Source organism: Dipteris shenzhenensis, chromosome 32 (genome assembly GCF_047967505.1).
Source record: "Dipteris shenzhenensis isolate YYH24624 ecotype China chromosome 32, Dip_SZ_1.0, whole genome shotgun sequence".
Taxonomy (NCBI): domain Eukaryota; kingdom Viridiplantae; phylum Streptophyta; class Polypodiopsida; order Gleicheniales; family Dipteridaceae; genus Dipteris; species Dipteris shenzhenensis.
Genome location: NC_141627.1, coordinates 11549417 through 11569946, shown reverse-complemented (window position 1 = coordinate 11569946; position 20530 = coordinate 11549417). Strand labels below are relative to the sequence as shown.

The window sequence follows — 20530 nt, the reverse complement described above, 5'->3', positions numbered from 1 at the left end:
TAATGCATGTTTTTGATTGTGAGGGAGCATTGGGGAATCGAAATACCTAACCATGATGAATGTGAGATCAAGTGTCCACACCAACATTCATGTGTCGAAAAGCACAAATATTTGGCCATCGGTAATTCGAGATTAAAAGCACTACCCAAGAGATTTATACGGAGAATCGTTGTGATTGTGATTGCTGTGCATCGTGTCTCATGCCTATCATTCCATATGTTCCTTTTGTTCCCCACATTAGCTGTTATTAGAAGATCCATCTCCTATTTTGGATTGATGCAACATATGATCGTATGTTTCCCAGTGAGCTTTATGGGGACTCCAGCCTTTTCAACTCCAACCTCTACCAGATATGGCTAGCAGTGAGGTCTTTGCTATTTGGAGTTCGAGGAACAATATAATATTTGCTACAAATGCAATAAAACTTTGCTTCATGATGTAGGCTTTGCCTATGAAGGCAAGCAGGAGGATTTGGCCAGAATGTAATGAGCAGAGATTTTTGGGATGTAATACCCTTTTTTTTGGTAATCAGGTCCTTTTGGGGTGGTTTGACCAACCTGCAATACAAGTCGATTGTTTATTTATTTATTTTATGAAAATTAGGATTTAGCTAATGTTTTAAGTTCTAGGTTAGGGTAGTTACACACTGAGGGTGCTGGCCCAAGATGAGCTGACGTGGCAAACATGTCCACTGTCCAAAGTTGATGAGGTAGCACAGCTAGACGAGTGGGCACTATAGGGGGATCCCATGTTGAGGTTCGAAAAAGAGTATGCTTGTGAGTAGCTGTTGTTGGAAATGTCGTCCGACACGAAGTCGTCACCCGAGGCACGGACGAAGCAAAAAATGGTGACATAAGTTAGCAGCCCGACGATCGCGGGCTGCACGAGGTGTGCTGCAAAGGCCAGTTGGGAAAAGGGGGAGGTGGTGTGGGAGAGGGAAGTGAAGAAGGTGAGCAAAGAAATGCAAGGAAACAAATAGAGTTAATAATAAAGAAGGGGGGTAAAACGTAAACGGAAACAAATGCAAAGGGTGTGTAAGGAATGTTGAAGGGGCAGGGGCTAGTGTTGAAATCCTCTTCATCTTCCTGTCATATCTCTTCTCTTTCCTTTTTACAGCCCCTGCTTGTGACGACCTCGTCTGCTTCTTCTCCGCCATAGCCAATCTTCGCTCTCTCCTCCCCCCATTCCTCTTCTTTCTCCCTCCTTTTTGCTTGCTTCCCCCTCCCCTCCTCTTCATGCTTGCAGATTTCCATCATTCAGTGTTGATTTTCGCCTCCCTTCCCTTTCACAACCTCTGGGAAACTCGGCCGCACCGTAGCATCGTCCGAATCTCTTCTTGGCGCAGTCGGTCTGCGTCTCGACGTTTGTGGTGCCATGTCGGCGGTGGTTTGTGGCAAGCGTTCTCTCTTCGACGAAATTTACGGATCTCCTCCTGTAGCGAAGAGACTGCGCTGTGGCGGGGGAAGCTCTCCCATTCGCTTCTCATCGGGAGCTTCGTTGAGGAGTGGCCCAAGTGCAGGGCCCTCCGAGACAGGCTTTCCTCAGCATACATCGGCTGACCCTGGGGACCAGCTTTCGCAGCTTCGAGCTCTTTTCCCTGACATGGATGGACAGGTAGACGATTTTTCCCGACTAAACTGCGTTTGCTAATTTCAAGAATCAACTGCGGCATTGTTTGGTGTTTGAATGAGAGGCTCGAACGTTCCAATCTGATTTTTGTTACGAATTTTTCATACATGCTGGCCGAAGAATTTCTGCTGTGTTCCTCGTTGTGCACCCACTTGGCTTTCTCAATATTCTCCCTGCAGGGAGATCTGCTGAGGGGAGGTATTTTCCAGGAAATGCCATCTTTCTTTTTCTGGGAAATGGCTGAACTTATCCCTGACAGCCAAGGGCACCTCTGGGCTTCTAATGGTGACCTCCCTTTACTTGATTTAGGGCTGATGGTGATCTTCCTGACCTTTTTACAGGTCCTATGCTGATTTTTCCCAACTGTAACAGGTGGCAGGGCCTTTTTCCAGGTTGCAGAGCGACCCTAGGACCTTATGCGTATTCATTATGATGCAAGCCTTTCTTTATCCTTCCCTTGGAGTCCTAAAGGGAAAAAGGGGGGGGGGGCGCGTATTCATTATGATGCAGGCTTTCTTTATCCTTTCGTAGGAATTCTAAAGGTGGGGAGGGGGCAGGTCCGCACCCTATTGAGTCTGAATAGAGGGCCGAATAGGCCTGCTCTGGTCAAGTTTTCTAGCCCACCAGACCGTGTGAACGGGATGGGCTTGTGTGTAGAGCAATCAAGGTGGGTCGTTATTGTTGGCTTTGGCTAGCTGAGGCTGAACCTACAAGGCACAGGGGGCTGATCAAAACTTGTGTAGAATGCAGAGGGATGGCCCTAAAACGCATGTGGGCTGCTCCAACTAAATGGCCACTTTGCTTACAAAATGGGGGCTTCACATCTTCACCTCATGCATATGATGAAGCAGCCCGGAGGGATATGTGCATTGCATTCTAGAGTGGATGGCTTCAAGCGTGAGGAGACCTAAGCTTTTCAAGCATTCACTTCGTCATTACTTTTAGCAGCGTTTGATCAATTAGGAGCCTCATTTTTTTCCTTTTCGTGGGTTGAATTTTGAACGCTGGATTGGAAGGCAATGGAGAGGGTGATGCATTTTCGTAAGTCTGTTTACAACTGTTTACCCTAACCTTACATTGGTCTCTGTGTCTTATATCTCCCAGAGTTTGATTAACCCTCTCAATTTGTCTATCCGATTCAGGATGATGGGTAGACTCATTCTAGGCCGACTGTTCAATTTTGTGGACACAACTCTTCAGAAATCCCTCTCTATCTCTAACTATTTCATACAGCAAGCCATATAGGCTAAACAACTTTTGCACAAGTTGAGTGGCTGAAATATATTGTCGTACAAGAATAAACCTTGAAAATAACTTCCTATTATTACTTGAGAGAATACCAACTAGACAAATCAATCTATGTGGCGTTGATTGTGGAAGAAAGTAAAAAGAAGTGATGGCTGTTGTCCACCCTGAGAGAACCCAGCTTATTGCCTAGGGAATCTTAGAAATAGGGGCAAACAACTAGGGTGGACGACTATACAACTAATGGATGCTTGGATAATTGTATGTGAGAAGGCCAAGCCTTGCTGAAACGCGCACACCTTTCGGCTGTAATCCCATAACCCATCGTCCCTCGTTCCCCCATGTGGTATTGATAATTTGGCAAATGGCAACTTGGGTGGCTATTGGAGGTCTTTGTTGGTCTCCCATCACCAAACTGCAATGGGTGACCCAGATGTTCCAACTAGTAATGTTGGACACCATCTCCCAATCACTGGCGGGATGGAGTTTTGCACCTCTATCTGGAAGACCCCTTGTCCAACAATCATGTAGGTTGGTGAGACCATATTGATCGAATAGGCGTAACAACCCTTTGTCAACCAGGCTGCGATGTCCCAATTGAAGTCGTGTTGCATCCTTTGTGTCAGAGCCACAATTCGAAGGTTCCGTGCAAAATCCTCTGTGCTACGGGCAACTCCATAGACAATGTGGTATCGTCTTGAGGTCTCTCTCTCTGCATAGCGGTGGCACCTCCCATCCACTCACATCTACTCCAACCCAAGTGGCCAATGGACATAGTCCACAAGCGGGTCTAGTATTTGGTAATGATCTCCTTGGGCACTTGCTGGTCTACCCAAGGCCGATCTCCCTAAGGGAATTCGTGCAGCCGCGTCTAGCTATAGATGTCAGCCAATGCGTGTAGTGTATGAGAAGAAGGGGTGCCTTTATAAACCTCTCCGATTGCCTTGCTCTAAACGGCCCAAACCTCTCACTCGGGTCCCATCCTACCTCTCCTAGGGGTTGGCTGTCCCACAACCAAAGCTGCCACCGAGATTGGTCCTACCCCAAGGTGATTGGTACTGGGTCCATCCATACCAAGGTGACCCACAATTATGGTCCCTTGCCACTCCAACAAATCTAGGGCCTGCTCAACCTTCGGTCTCCCTTTGCCTTTGGCTGAAGTAGACCCCCTAGCCCCATTCTATAATGCATGATGTGGGAGTGATGCATGAAAAAGATGCGAAAAAACACCCGTGTCTTGGAGAATTGCCCATGCCAACTAAGGGGATCTGAGGCCTTGTGCAAACCATCCCTTTGGGATTTGGGATGGCGATGTTTGTCTCCAACATTTGTACTCTCAAGGTAGCACACCCGAATGGCACACCAAACTCCCTTTAAGCTCTCAATTAGTGCCCTCCACAAAAAGGGCCGTATCATCCGCAAATTCATAGTCAAGCAACTCCTCGTATCGGATTGGGAGGCGTATTCCTTTGAGCCCCGTCGCATGAGAATGGAGAAACTAATCCAAGTGCCTTTGCCATGTATAGGGATAAAATGGACAGCAGCCTTGGCGGGGAAAGAGAAAAGGCCTCTCTTGTATGACTTGCTATAAGCATCTGACTCGTGTATACTGTTTTGAGAAACCCATCCTTTGCATGGTGCCCTTGAACAAAAGCCCAATCCACCTTTCTCAAACTCGAAGAGAAGGATTGTGAGAGGTTGAGATTGCTTATGGGCCAAGTCCATTGCCTCCGAGAAAGTGAAGAGTTGTCCTTAATGTGCATTTGTGAATGAAGCTTGTCTGGGTGTCATAGATAATGTCGACAAATGCAAACTTGAGACCCTAGCGAAGTCTTGTAGGTGGTGTCAGGCGCCATTGTCAGATACTTGTACAGACTCCCCCTTTTTCAAGATCAAACATCCAGTTGCGGCTAAGCGACTTTGGGAGCAATCCAAGTCAAAGATCTCTTGGAAGGCCAACCGTTGTAGGGGAGGAGGAGTTACTCCCAAAAACCTGAAGAAGAATGGTGTTAGGCCATTCTCGCTTGTGCACTTTGGGGTGGGAGGACGTTGAGGGCCTCCAACAGCTCCTCATTTGTGAAAGGGGCCTCCCTTTGTATCATGATGCACAAGGTGATCATTGAGGGGGTGTGAACCCAAATTACCTCTTGTTAGTTGTAGGAAGATGAGAACTCGTCAGCACACTTTTGGGGTGGGAGGACCTTGAGCGCTCCAAGAGCTCCTCATTTGTGAAACGGATCTCCCTCTATCCCGTGATGCATGGGGTGATCACCGAGGGGATGTGAGCCCAAATTACCTCTTGAGCTGCAAGAATATGAGGGGACTCCTCCATCAAAAAAAGCTGGCGGGAGAAAGAGTCGTCATCTCTAGGGGAAAGAGTGAAATTACATGAAGATCATCGCGCGGCCTTATGCCATTGTTAAGTGAGTCCTAGCATCCTATCTACCAGGACACCTTGTGGTGTTGTCAGCATAACTAGGTTACTAGGTCTCTTCAAAAGATCTATGGTTAACCAAGACAAGCATACCATTTAAACTTAAGTCTATCTTTATAGCTTCATCCCCTCTAGGCATTCCCTTGGCCGGATCAGGTATAAGCTAACTAGAGTTTACTTTGGTACATAACAATATGGAGCCTTGATGCCTTGCAGGTATGCTTGTGGAATTGTTGTGGTTATGGAGTAAGGGGGCTGGAGATGTCTTAGAGAATGCAGACATCATTTTTCTGGGTGAAACTTGGGAACATGATGCATGTGAAATACTGCTGAGTGATAAGTATGAGGTACACTTTATTCAGCGGCCTAAGAAGCCTGGAGTAAGAGAGGGAAGTGGGGTGGCTTGTCTTGTTTGCAAAACTATGTGACCAAGTGCAAGTCGTCAAATTGAGTCTTGGCACACAGTAGGTCACCTGAAGATTTGAATATACGGTTTATAGCAGACTAATTGGCTATTGGCCGAGCCTTTGGAAGTATTGGCATCTGCTGAGTGGATCTAAATGATTTAGACCATGTCAGAAAGCCTAAATACATCTTGATAATCAGATTTGCTATCAATTTGCACAGTATCTGCAAGCTGTGTGGCTTTGGAAGCAGTTGCGCATTGATGTTTGCTGATTTGATATATTTCCGAGTGGTACATTTTGCATTGCAACCCTACAAGGTAGTTCGTGACACTTGAGTCCAGACGATGGCTGGAGTCTCTGCAAGACACTGTCTATATGTGTGATTTTAGTTCTAACACTAGTCACTGCTTCAAAGATGTGGCTGTAACTTGCTTATTGCTTAAGACACTAGTGGGTGCTGATTTGATTGAAAAACTTTGGGTTTGGTTTGTTCAATCTGTTCCGTTTCTCCTGCTCCTGCTTCTTATAAGCCACTACAGCTCAGGGATTAAGGTGTTTCTGTGTTGTGGTCTTCTTGGTGACAAATCCAGTTGGTGGAGAAGATTTTGGAATCTAATGGATACAGTTTGGACTCTGCAATAAAGAGTCTCAATGAACTACGCCTAAGCTCAGATGGAAGGGCCACATTGAATTATGCCTCTGAAGATGCTTCAGCCAGATCACAAGGTGGACTCCTGATCGAAGGTATGTAATAAACATGTCATGAACAATATGAGGCCCTTTTCAGTCATTCTGAGTCTAGTAGCTCTTTGTGTCTAGTTGTGACAGTGGACAATCTTTCTGCAACTCTGTGTATCAATCTGTTCAAGTATATGTGATAAATGGATCAGCTTTTCAGAATTCAATAAACTTGGGGTTTGTTTTAAAATGAAGATGAGTTTTTATCTTCTAGGGTTACTAAGGGGGCTCACAGTGGAATAGTTCCCATGCCTGTTGTAGTCTCCTTTACATTTGGAAAGAGAGCCCTGGCCTGCACAAGGCTGCTTTGTTTTAGGCCTTCACAGGTAGCAGTGGTTGCATGCATGTGTCCTTTGGGCAGTTTTAGTTTATCTACTGCTTTGTATGTATGGAATCCGAATTTTATATTTGATCTCCTTGTGCATTCATCTGAATTTGATCTTCAATTGCCGTTACCTGTCTATTTGATTAATGTCATGTGGGTGCATGGTCGTGCATGAATGCTTAGAGGCAGTTTCAGGTGAATGTTATCTTGGTATGTTTGGAGAGTTGGTGCAGCTTTGTTTTTTGGTGTGGGTAGCTGTGTGGTCATGCATAGGCGTGGATAGATTTCTGGTTTATTTAGAAATACATGCATGTTGCTTAGAAATAGGTTTCTGCTTTGTTGAGAAATATATTCATGTTTGAATGTGGGCAGCTACATAAGCCTTAAACCATACTGTGTTTCCAGTGTTTGTGTTGGAGTGTAGACTGTTCCATATGTCGAGCCACAAGTTTCTTGTCTACAACTTGACAGAGAAGACTTTCTGATTGCAATGGTGATAGAACCATGGTTTTGGGTGTGGCTTGCATGAGATCCATGCTTGATTCCCAGGTTCATTGCTTGAGCTGCTTTAGGATCATCTGTTCAATGACGTGCCTTGGAAACTGGTGTAGTGCAGCAGTATGGATAGCTGTGGTTGTGGGGGCATAAGTCCAAGCACATCCTTTGCTGACCGATGAGCATAAGTAGTCTGCCACATTGTGGCATGGTCGTCCTACAAACAGGGTGGCCATTAATGTCAAGTCTTTTGGGACGATTTACTGTAAGAATTGATGCATGCTGCCAGTTTGTGACAAGACTGGAAGCCCACAGCCGGCAATATCTGAACGGCTCTTACATAAATTCTTGCAACAGCACCATTTCTGCGGCAGCAGCCAGCTTTATGCTGGTGGCACCCTTTTCAAGAGACCTGTAAAGTAGGCTATACTGTCTGCAGCCACCCCTTCACCTGACTAGGGCTTGTTATTCTATACGCTGGTGTATAGACTGCCCATAAATGCTACTGTACCTTCTAACTCTGCCTAGGGTACATGTAATGCCTAGTAATTCCTGAGGATTGGATGATCAACAGTGTCACTAACAGTTGATGGAATTTTGTACAGGATGCTGCAACTGGATCAAACTATATAGCTCAAGTTTGACTCTAAATACCCTCAGCAAGCACAGAATGGGCATGCTGGTTGCCATCAAAATCTGCCTTGACTTACAAATATCTCTTCCCGCTTTACTTCACCTTGGTTCCCTGCAACACCCAACCTTTGAGGTGGGTCTACATATTCCCACTCACAAACAGGTATTGGACGAGCATCTCGCATTCGACATTATCCTCTTTGCGTCCAAGGTCTTGATGAAGAGCAAGTGCAAACAAACCCACCTCCCCTGCTTCTTCTCTCTCTCTCTCTCTCTCTCTCTCTCACGCATTCGACATTATCCTCTTTTGCGTCCAAGGTCTTGAAGAAGAGCAAGTGCAAACAACCCCACCTCCCCCCCCCCCTCTCTCTCTCTCTCTCTCTCTCTCTCTCTCTCTCTCTCTCTCACAGCTCAGACAGAGGGTTGACGCACAGATTACACTTGGGGATATCCCCTCTGTGTTCAGAGTTGGGGCTTGACCGATAGGGGTCACGGTAGCCCTTGTTAGGCGCAGAGCTATGACGAGGAGACGACACAGGACCACACCCGCGAGCAGCCGACAACACTATCGCCGACTTCATGCTTCTGTTGTCTCATCCACTTGGATGACCTGATGATGATGATGATGATGATGATGATGATACTGATGTGTAGTCGATCACTCTGACATGACTATGTAGTACATAGCACTAGCTTTTTGCATTCTACATTGGTGTGGATGCTCGTTTAGTAGCTCCACCCTCATAGTTTGTTTGTATCAGGATTCTCACAGTCTCATAGACCCATTGGTCTTCCGAAGACTTTAATAAACTTTCTTTCTCTCCTTCTCTTTTGGTAACTTGGACGAAGTTGCTTTTGAAAAGAGGAATATGCTAATCAATGCAAATTTGAGACAAGAACTTGTCTTGGGCACCCAATACATGTTCTTCGTCTTTAACATAAGAAAAATATAGAGTACTCACAACAGGTGCATGTGCGGCTAGTCTTTATGAACTGGGTTCAATTCACTCCATAAATATCTGCATATAGCCTCCAAACGAGGAGAGTTGAGGCCAAATGAGGAACATTTTTGGGTGTTTATCCTTGACCCAGGGTTTCACAGTAGGACCATTTTAGGATAAATTGTAGGGCCTCTCTAGGGCTTTGATAGGTTTATCAAACGGCTGTCTGTTAGTCAAAACAATATCAAGTGTTTGGATGATAAATCACATCAAGCCAACCTTAGGTTGGTTTGTGTAAACCAACCTGGATTGGTCAAACAGAATGCCTGCATGCTAGTTGGCATGCCTAGTGGCCCATGGGGTTGGGTATCAAGCCGATAGGGGAAAGGCTTTGAAAGAGGCACGTGCTGGTGCTACCCCACCCATTGCTGACTCTCTTAGTGTGCAGATAATGGAGGTTGCATTGTTGAGTCTACGAGAGCATATGATAACGGGAAGCAAACCTTTAATATGGTGAACCAGCCGACTACCTCCGTTTTGGGAATGATAGTAGGTGCTTGATGTAAATCCATTGAACACATCCTTGTAGGACATTGTGGGAACGTGGAGAGTCTCCTATACTTGAGAGTGGAGGATGATTCAGTGCAGGATTGCAAAAAAACCCCACGATTCTTGATGTCAATCACATGCAGGGCTGGTACATTGATATTGAACATTTGCAGCTGGTCGTTGATACAAGAATAGGCTGCTTTAAAGAGCAGGTCTTCATGTGACATCACATTGTAGCTAGAACGATATATGGCTATGACCACACCCATCAGAACTCAGGCATTGATGCATTCTCTACGGGCATCAGTTGATAGAATCCTCCTTCGCAGTTAGTTTCGGACCAATAAGTGGCGGTCTTTATATTTTGACATCAGCTAAGGATTTATGACTAGATTGGGTCAATAATTTTTTGACCTGCCACCGGGTTTTCCATGTTATCAAGGGTTGTGGACACCTTAATGTTGTACTACATAGATTAGCTTTAGTTGTGGCGAGTCTTGTGTGTTTCTTTGACACACTCTTTACATGTTGTTTCTCTTTGAATTGTGAGAGAATCTTAATGTAAGCTGTCTGATCTCTCCTATTCTTGGGCACTTGTGACCCAACGTTGACCCTTTTTTTTGTTTGTTTGATGATGGTATCAAAGCATTAGGACAAAATTTCAAGCTGTAGATGTGGTGTAGTGCAGGTTTTGGTCTTGGATTGGAGCAACCAGCAGGTGAAGCTGTCATGCATCATTTGCAAGCAGCTAACCGGCTTGCTACATCTCCTCTTAGAACATTCATTACAATTTTGGCAAGTGTAGTGTGGATTCATAACAGCAACAAGCTGTTTTTCCCTTAATTATGACCTGCTTTTAGGTCAGAGGAGCATGAAATGCATGTGACATGTCTGAATCTGGCAATAAAATCCACGTGTGTGAAAATATGGAAGAGATTTGCTCATTTTGGCATTTGAGTTGATGTTTTTGCGTCACCAGCACCTTTGGCAGGAATTCAGCACTGAGGATTGACATAGCCATATTTACTGCAGATGTAGGCATGACACTGCAATCCAAACTGTCTTCAAGCATTGAATGCACATGCTAAGTTAGATGTTTATATTTGCTGTCATTTCAATCACGTTAGTCCCTGCTATGCGTGATGGAGTTTATGGTTTTCAATCTTACGAGTGACTGTCGTGAGATTGAAACTGCATTATGTTGTGTTTTTAGAGGATGAGTTTGGGAATGTTCCTGGATTCATCTAGGTATATACACGTTTTTGCCTATAGTTCGCAGGCTAGCTGAAGGTAGATGACCTTTGACATTCCTTGCCAAACTGCCGTTGTATAGCTGACCGGGCAGTTGGGCACACCAACCCTCGTCTCTTTAAGGTGGAGGGCTGCTTGTTGTCTGGTAACAGTGCCATGACTTTAGCTTGCTTGGAACCACCCCTTAGATTCTTGATCGCCTTACTTAGCTTGAAAATTCAAAACATTGACAAACCTGTTGTATATCAAAATATTGACAACTTCTGTATAATTTGTGAGAAAGAAGAAGAGCAAGAGTGAGCAAGAGAGTGAGCTGAACGTGGATCACTCAATAGTGGGCTGAAATGAAGTGTAGTACAAAAGAGAGATGAGGTATCTAATCACTAACCGTAGTTAGGGATTAGTTGGCGAATCTATGAATGTAACATAATAAAGATAACCCCCAAAAGCAGGTGTCCTCATGGGACTGCATACATCACTGTGAATGAGCTGTAATTTGCATGCCTTTGTCATGGCTGAGTTTGCCCTTCATCTTCGGAGTGTCGACAGAAACTCAGTACGAAGACTTTGTATAAATGGATGCTCAAGTATGTGTGGGTGTGTGGATTTGTATGTGTGAGAGCATACTTTTATACTATGGTCTACTCCCACTGTTGGGCGCTGATGACGTCAGTGGGGATGTCATAGTAGCTAGTCCGTGCTATGCGTGATGGAGTTTATGGTTTTCAATCTTATGAGTGACTATCGTGAGATTGAAACTGCACTATGTTGTGTTTTTAGAGGATGAGTTTGGGAATGTTCCTGGATTTGTCTAGGTATATGTAATTTGCGTGTAGCTCTCACTGCACCATCCTTTCTGAAAGGAAATCTATGCATCTTGCCAAGGATGCAACCCACATGCCTGAGGAGGAGGTGACTCTAAAGGAGGCAATGCATCAACCATAGCATGCTTCTGAAGTGTCATTAAGTTGCCATAGCTCATGTGCCCATACTTGGCATGCCATAACTCCGCACTCTGCATTGGAGTAGTGGGAGTGTTCACTAATAATGCAAGACCTGATCTTTTCTCATATATATTAACATGAAAAAGACCCTGATACAAAGTGCCAGACAACATCAAAGCATAGTCATTCTCTTTGTCTCTAACTGCACGCTTAGCATCATTGAATACAACCTGGCATCATCGAATACAACTTGAAATCCTCCTCTATTAAGAGAGGACACTGAAAGCAAATTCTTCTTTAAACCTAGCACATAGAGAACATTGAAAATTTTGAATCTGTGCCATCAATGGATGTGAGAATAATGTCCCCCAGTGCACATACTGAATAATAAGAATTATTTGCACAAGTCACCTTATTTTTAGTAGGTGGAGGGTGCAAAGATGCAAAAAGGCTCTTCTTAGAAGTGATGTGCTTTGAGGCATCACTATCAAAATACCTAGTATTTAGTGTCTCATTGGCACTGAAAGAGCATGCATCCTTTGAACGATCATAACTGCAAGGAAAGCATAAGGGTCATCCTCAATAGTGGCTGTAGCATCTGAACTACCCACCGAAAAATCTGAAGTGCAAGACAGGAAGGCATAGTGTTTTTCCACAAAGTTGGCTGTAACATCTCCCCCATTATGAGCATTAGGAGCTGATGCATTTGACACAGCCATACATGAATCCCTTTTCTTTTCTTTAGCTATGCGCTTCTTGCATTCACCTATGTAATGACCTGGCTTCTTGCAGTTGTGACAAATGCCCTTCTTTTTATGCTTATTTGCATCACTCTTAGCCTTATAAGAGGGCTGTCTTGAATCAGCTTCATGCTGATGTGCGGGCGGATTGACATGTTGCTTTTGTTGCCCTTTTCCCTTGGGCTTAAACTTAGAAAGCATGGCATGCTCGCCAGCCCGTGTTGCGATATTTCTTCGTGTTTGCTCCTCCTGCAACAAAAGTCCTACCAACTTGTGAAAAGAGAGAGGATTGCTGCCCCCCCTCAATGACAAATTGAGCGAGGTGTGGAAACCAAGATAAGACTCAGGAAGAGAGTGGTGGTAATTATCTTTGAATCCGGAATAACTTCATCAATATTCAGCAATTGCACCCTCAAATCCTAAAGCTTTGTTAGGTGAGTATTCATGGAATCTCCCTCATCCATATGTGTATGAGAAAGCTCTCGCTTCAGAAAGGAAACTCTGGCATCATTTCTTGCTGCAAACATACTCTCCAATATCTCCCAAAGTGCCTTTGAGGTTTTACATGATCGAATGTGAGGAATAATGAACCTCTTGACAGAGAGAGAAATCACTGATAGAGCTTGTGCATCCCTAGAATCCCATCTTTTCAGCTTTGCTATGGGAGCCCCTGGCGCAGCAGCTCCAAGTACTTGTGCTACATTTTGACCTCTACCCGTGCCTCCAGTTGTAGGAGTGACAGGTGTAGCCACAGAATTTGGCATTGCTTCATCTCCATTGACATAATCCCAAAGATGTTTACCAACCAAGATGTTGCGAACCATAAAACTCCACAAGGAGTAGTTGGTTACGTTCCCCTCACCTCCATTCCATCCATTCCGTTTCCTCCCTACCCTCTTGTATCCATGGACACTTCTTTTATTTTTTCTCAAAATAATAAATAAAATAAATTCTTACACAGACGTCAATTATAGTCAACCTTCCTTTCCTACCCACTTCATGGATTATATATAGGGGATGATCATGAAACCTTGTAAGTACCTTTACCATGCTTAAATCATAAAGCCTAGCCTCTATACCCTATAACCTAGACCCTAGAACACCCTATGCACTGGGGGCTAGTGGCAGCACAAATGGATCTTTTCAGAGGCCCCCCTTATGGGGAAGGGTTCCCCCATGATGAGGAGCCTCCATTAATAGGGGGCCTCATCCCTGATCAACCACATTGCAGAGACGAGTTCGAGCGTCCGCCTCTCATTTGGCACCCAGAGATTAGGGATCAAGATGGATGTACGCTTCTTTGATAGATGGAGAAGATTACCCATGGAGGTAGAGGTGAGGCTTGGAGACATAGCGCATATATGAGGGGTAGTGCAACGGATGAGGAAGATTGACTTAGCCATCCTCAACTCTTTTGTTGCACCCTCAAGAGTTGCCATCAAATGATCTCTACTATCACCTCCCTTTACATGGCTTTACATGGCATATTGACCTCTTTACACCCCAATGATCTCTACGATGACCTCCCTTTAGATGGATTTAATATTCCTATGTGTGTGTCCAAACACCTCATTGGGGTTGTTTTGAGCCACTTATGCCAGATAAACTAAAAAATGCAGCAAACTGAACAAGTAAAATCCCTTATTGGGATGCAAAATGCATAAGTAAAATCTGCCAAAGAAAATCTGTGCACAGTGACAAATACTGTCACAGGCTATCAAAGGCTCGTAATGCACCACAATGCTCTGCTAATTGCTCAAAAATTTGCAAGTAAAATCTGCAAAAAATGGCAAAAGTCTGCAAATCGACTCAATCTGAGTCCAGAACTGCTTGCAAACCACCAAAATGCTCTTTCAACTGCAAAATTGCAACCCAAATTCAAAAGCCCCAATTTCTTGTGAGAAATTGCATACAAAAGAGGGGAAATAGACTGAAAGCCCCAAATGTTGCAAAATTTGCATTTTGCATGCAAAAGCCTCAATTTCTTTGCAAAACTTGCAAGCAAGACCACAAAGCCCCAAATTCTGGAGTGGATCTTGCAAACTGATAGCAATGTCTGCCAAAGAATAAAATGCCCAAAAATTGCGCTCCCAGAATGCAAGCCAATCAATGGCTACTTGCAAGAATGCTCACCAAAGAACACCTGCAAGAATCACTTGCAAGAAAAACTCTGCAAAAGATCACCCTTTCGGAGTACCGTATATATGGACAACGAAGCTGCCTGGTACGGACTATAAGACTGTGTACGGAATCCGTACAGTTTGTATGGAATGGACAGCTTGCAGTACGGTGTACGGTACATTGTACGGAACAGTACGACTGACCGCATTGTTGTACGGATGAGCGATGAACGGATGGCGGCGCTGTACGGACAAAGGTGGCATCACGTGTGTAGGTATGGATGGGTTGCAGGCAGTACAGTGGAACAGTACGGACAGTTAGTCCGTACGTTGTGCGGACGTCGAGGTGTACGGACGGGGGCTGCACCGGTACGGAATGCTTGGTGATGGAACGGTACGGGAGTAGGTACGGAATCTGTAAAGTCGTACGGACTGTATGGAATGGTGATCTTGAGCTGGAGCGGGCTGAAGTACGGAAGCTGTACAGACAGGCGCTGAGAGCAGATGCGGAAGCTGGGAGCAGGTCTGAGAAGAAACAATGCTTTGATACCAAATGTGAGAAAGAAGAAGAGCAAGAGTGAGTAAAAGAGTGAGCTGAATGTAGATCACTCGATAGTGGACTGAAATGAAGTGTCGTACAAAAGAAAGATGAGGGGTTTTGTCTAAGTGACAAAACCCTATCTAATCACTAACCGTAGTTAGGGATTAGACTATGGTTAGGGGGAAAAACCTCTAAGAGGGAAAAGTGCCCCTAACCCACTTATTACATTACATTGGCCAGTGCCTAAAATATAATAATAATTCTAACATAATTTGCAACAGTAAAGAATTAAAAACCTTTCAAGGCATGGTTGAGAGTTCAAAGTAAAGAAATCATAGCACCACAATCAGAAACGTGATAAGGTTGAGATGCTCATCTTCATCCTCGAGTTGCCATCAGTAGATTATCTATATGTCCCATGGTCCAAGCTCTTTTCTTGCAGGGAAACACTCATAGAACACTATTGTCTATTACATTGGCCTCTGCCTAAAATATAATAATAATTCTAACATAATTTGCAACAGTAAAGAATTAAAAACCTCTCAAGGCTTGGTTGAGAGTTCAAAGTAAAGAAATCATAGCACCACAATCAGAAACGTGATAAGGTTGAGATGCTCATCTTCATCCTCGAGTTGCCATCAGTAGATTATCTATATGTCCCATGGTCCAAGCTCTTTTCTTGCAGGGAAACGCTCATAGAACACTATTGTCTATAGATCTTTCACCATGTAGAACATTGTACGCACTTGTTAGAAATTATATTTCTCCTAATGGTGGGTTTACCCAAGAGACACCTTGGGTCTTTAGAAAGCCAGTATAGCTGCTTATGCTTGGGCAGTGATGACGACATAAGCTTTGCTTTGCTTGCTAGGAATGTCTACCCCCTTTCTTTTTGTGGTTAGCGCATTTTTCTTCTTTTTCGCTTTCTCTTTTATTTTCATTGTATAATTTTGGACTTTAGAATAACAGAAATCTGAATTTTTACTAGCGGATATATTCTAGTATTACAAAAGTATATATCCCTAATGGTGGGCTAGATCTGCCCATTAGTGGGCCGATCATGCCCTCGTTTGGGACTTTGGTGCCTTATAGGGATGTTTTACAGGCCCATGAGTTTTAGAATAAAGAGGCTAGTGTTTCACACCTAACCTTGTAGTGGAAGAGTTAACCCCTCACGACTCAACTCTAGTGACGTGCATAAGTAAACTCAAGACAAACACACAGATCTGGAGAGTATGAACAGAAATGCAGAACAGCCAAAAATACCATATGTATATTTCTCCACTTACGAGATGTGCATCTAACTGATGAGCATACTCCTACAGCATAGTGCTGTTGTGTTTGGATTGAGTGGGGCCACATATGCGGCTAATAACAAACCCTCTTCTGCTGTGCTGCTCCTCAATGAGCTTCAGTGGGTTGTGGGAGGAAGGCTAAGGACCATATGTACCCTTCATATAAGGTGAGGGCTGCACCCCCCTTACCGTTCTATACTGACTGGGCCCCTATAGACAGATCTGGCCAACCAGACCAAATATGCTGATCCCTTTTCAAGGCCCCACCGACTGGTTCAACAGACTGGCTGACCTGCTGGTCAGGCAGACTGGGTTTGGGGCTATAAAACACCCTTGGTTGCTGGTCTTTTCCAGAGCCACAGCCATGGGTATAGATCTACCCCCACGTACAGCCAGATCCAGCTCCCAGGGCTTCTTCTGTTCATGCCTACTTTAGGAGGAAGTTTTTCAAGGTCAAAGGCTGGGATGCTCGGGTTTGCAAGGTTCTTCAACATAGGTGGGAAGCTTTGTCCCTGGAAAGCACTCTAGAAAGAAGATGTAGCGGCATTTATCTTTCTGAGCACAAGTCAATCCATATTCTCTTGGTGAATACTCATATCCTTTTTTCACCTTGTACCCCCCCTCTGGTAGTGTTAGAAAACATATGACGTCAGTGGGGATGTCATAGTAGCTAGTCCCTGCTATGCGTGATGGAGTTTATGGTTTTCAATCTTATGAGTGACTATCGTGAGATTGAAACTGCACTATGTTGTGCTTTTAGAGGATGAGTTTGGGAATGTTCCTGGCTTCATCTAGGTACATTACTTTGTACTGCCTCCATGATTGGGCAATATTACTGAAGTAACCCTTCCCAAACCCCGGTCAGTGCGGAATGTCTTCACAAGCTTCCTCTGCTTCTTTTCTATGTTGCCCTTCCACTCCTTGAAGTAAAAAAGTAGCGAGAACCTGCAAATGAGTTTGTTGACATGGGCCTGTATATATTGGAGTATGGCAACTCTAAGCAGGGCTTTGGCCCTCAATGTTGGCCTCCTTTGGGAATGGCTCGTGTAGAGCCTGTTTTGACCCGATTTTACCAGGGTTTTCCTACGGATGTAGGCGCCTATTGTCAGTCAATCTTCCATGCTGTTTTGCCGACCTGCTGCCACACAGTACCTCCCTGCTCCGTCAGGGCTGTCCCAGGTTGTTGTTCCCATGCACTCTGTGCTTCAAAGCACTGCAGACAGCTGCGTAATCATGCTCCAGGTAAACCCTAATCCCCCCTCATTCTATTGACCCCTTGCCCTCATTGTTACAGGTGGGTCATTGACTTCTAAACCAATGTTATACCCCCTTACCTGGGGTGACCACCTCAAGCAGAATCTGTTTTGTACTCAACATGGAAAGCACATAAACAAGACAACATCTGGATTTTAAAAATGGGGATTCCTTCAACAGACATGTCACTCTATCTTCCAAACACTGTAGGAACCTAAAATTGGCCTGGCCCGACAAATTAACCTTATAGGTCAGCCCATGTGGCCAGGCCTATCACTGGCCCTCCTAATGGCATCATACAATGGTCCATTCAGCCATTAACTATGTCATTATACTAGACAACATGCATTCACTTGACTAAAATCTTCTATGCACCTCCCATACAACCATGGCACCTCGCAATCGTGAAGCATCGACCACTGATTCCCACCTCAATTTCCACACCCACCATTATGATGAGATGAATAGATGGAGGATGCTTATTCCCAAAATCTTATCCTATACCTCTTTTCTCCCTCCTCATAAGGGGGATTACAAAAGTACACACCTACAATCTAACCACTCTCTAACCCGCGGACACTGATATGATCCTTGCACGGTATCCAACTTGTTGCGATTGGACTGACATTTCTTTTTCTCCTGGTTTAATAGGCTTCCTCTTCGTTGTTGTAGGCCAACCTAAACCTCACCTTCTCAGCCTATCAGCTGTCTATCCAATTGATCGTTGTGCCCTAATTTGCAAAGCCCAACTGCTATTTACTATGATCACCGTAATGCCATGTGGCAGCGCAACCTGGTGCATTTGTGGGCCTACGTAGCTGTCCGGGGCTTGCATGGCTATTTCTTAGCATTTACCTTGTCAGAAATATGACGAGATGCTTGCTGTAGCCAAAACTTGCAACAGAATTTTCCTGCTGATTATGCCACTATAACTTAATCTTCTTGGTGATTTCCTTGTTTAGATCTTAAAATATAAAATCGAATCTGAACTTGAAATTCAAGAACTCAAAATATCTCTCCAACAAGGTCAAAGTTCTTTTTCATAGCGGCATTTCATCACAAAACTTGAGAACTTTAATGCTTTAAGATATTGTTGGAAGCTGAAATTACTATAGTATGAACATTGTTGGATCATGGCAGATGGTGGCGTTCAGGCTGTATCTGTGGAAGTAGGTGATGTTGAAAACCATAATCAAGAAGCAGCTTCAGCTTCCAAGGCTAGCGAGTGGGTTGAATTATTTGTGCGGGAAATGCTCAATGCAACAAATCTCGATGATGCCAGGGATCGTGCAGCAAAGGCTTTGGAAGCTTTTGAGAAGACTGTAATGGCTCGTACGGGATCTATGTTTGAAATCTTGCAAAAGGTATGCTGGTGAGCATAATGAGCATTTTCTATCATCATCTTAAAAAGACACTTTTTCCGCTCATATGGGGGATCATGAACTTTATTCATTATATGCAGAATATGAATCGAACAAGTAGCTCAGATATTCATTCATAGTACTGAAATTATGTTGGGGCAACGATGGAAACAGAGATTGCAAGCACCATGCTGCTCTCTTCTATTCTGGCCAGGCTTTTCCTTGCATAACTTGTTGATTGCTCTGCTTAAAAAGTGATTAATCGATAATTCAACTTACTAATCTCAGGAGAATGCAACGCTGAAAGAACAACTGCAAGGATTACTTCGGGACAATCATATCCTCAAGCGTGCTGTTGCCATTCAGCATGAGCGGCAGGCAGAACATGAAAACTGCCCGCGGGAAATACAGCAGTTAAAGCAGCTTGTCACTCAATATCAAGAGCAAGTCCGGACTTTGGAGGTGAGTCTCAGTTGTCTTAAATTCTTCTACCTCTTCACATCTTATTTTTCTTTCACTTCTTTTTGCAAAAATCTTTGGACATTGTTCTTTAGGGTTCGCGCTTTGATTTGCTCTCTTTTTTGGTGCAGTTAAACAATTATGCCCTGAACTTACATCTCCGTAAAGCCCAGGAAGGAACATCCATGCCGGGGCGCTTTCATCCTGATGTGTTTTAGACCCGGAGGGAACACATGAATGTACCACTGGTTGTCACGTTTTTCTTTTGTTCGACATTGACGTCCGTTAGGCAGCCGTGTCAATGTTTCTGAACTGTATAATGTTTCAGACCTATCCTAGGACAAAGTTTCAAAATAGCTCTAGAAAATGCAACAGAATCTATGTTCAGAACAAAGGAGAATACTTCAACCCTTTAAGATGCCTTGGAATGATGTCTAATGTGTCCCCTCCCCTGTTTTTTTTCCCGAATTTTTTGAATCTTTTTTCTAATGGTGCAGTCTGTGGTTGAAAACCTTGGAAAGTTGGTCTGATACTTGCTATTCCTATGGAGAAGCTAGCCCCATTCTGGCAGGATTTTCTTCTGGGCAAGGGTTGTCTTTACATCTTTTGGCTGTTTCCAAAAGATTTGGCAACCATCTTTTGCTTCTGGACCATTTCCAGGCTTTTGCAATGATAAGATTGTAAGTTTTTGGGGTCTTTGTTCTTTCACACATCGTCACCGAGTATGCAATTGATGTTATTGGAGGAATGTGGGCTGGATTGCAGGAGTGCTTATCAAGGATTGGGATAAATTGGGGGGGACATGGATTTGTAGGAAGGATCTACTTCTGTGGATTAACACAACTGGAATCTAGGACAATAATGCTGTCAAAGTGTGTCTTCAACATGGTTCTAGAAAATTGCAGTGGGGTTGATGTACAAATATTTAAGGGGACCTTTATTTTGAGGGTAGCTGTACCTAACGTGTATGTGATCTGCACCAAGTCAGTAGTAATCTGCTTGACAAAGTTCTCGCATCAAAGTATTGTGAGTGGGTTTATGAAGTGATTATGTTAAGGCAGGCTGTATGTTTGTTTTGCTTTTACAAGGGTTTGGGCCTTCTCTTAAAAAGAATTCAACTCAGTGTATGCATGTGTTGTATTGCCGGATTGTCATGAAATATTATCTGT

General features: G+C 44.1%; 1 protein-coding gene across 1 annotated transcript; it reads left to right on the top strand.

Moving 5' to 3' along the window:
- The first annotated feature begins 1021 nt into the window (after positions 1-1021).
- LOC147880297 (uncharacterized) lies at positions 1022-20258 on the top strand. The gene is made up of 5 exons (XM_087371129.1): positions 1022-1614; positions 6306-6459; positions 18682-18905; positions 19191-19364; positions 19493-20258. The coding sequence occupies exons 1-5, from the start codon at positions 1375-1377 to the stop codon at positions 19577-19579; spliced, it is 879 nt and encodes a 292-aa protein (XP_087227255.1). The 5' UTR covers positions 1022-1374; the 3' UTR covers positions 19580-20258.
- The last annotated feature ends 272 nt before the right edge of the window (positions 20259-20530 follow it).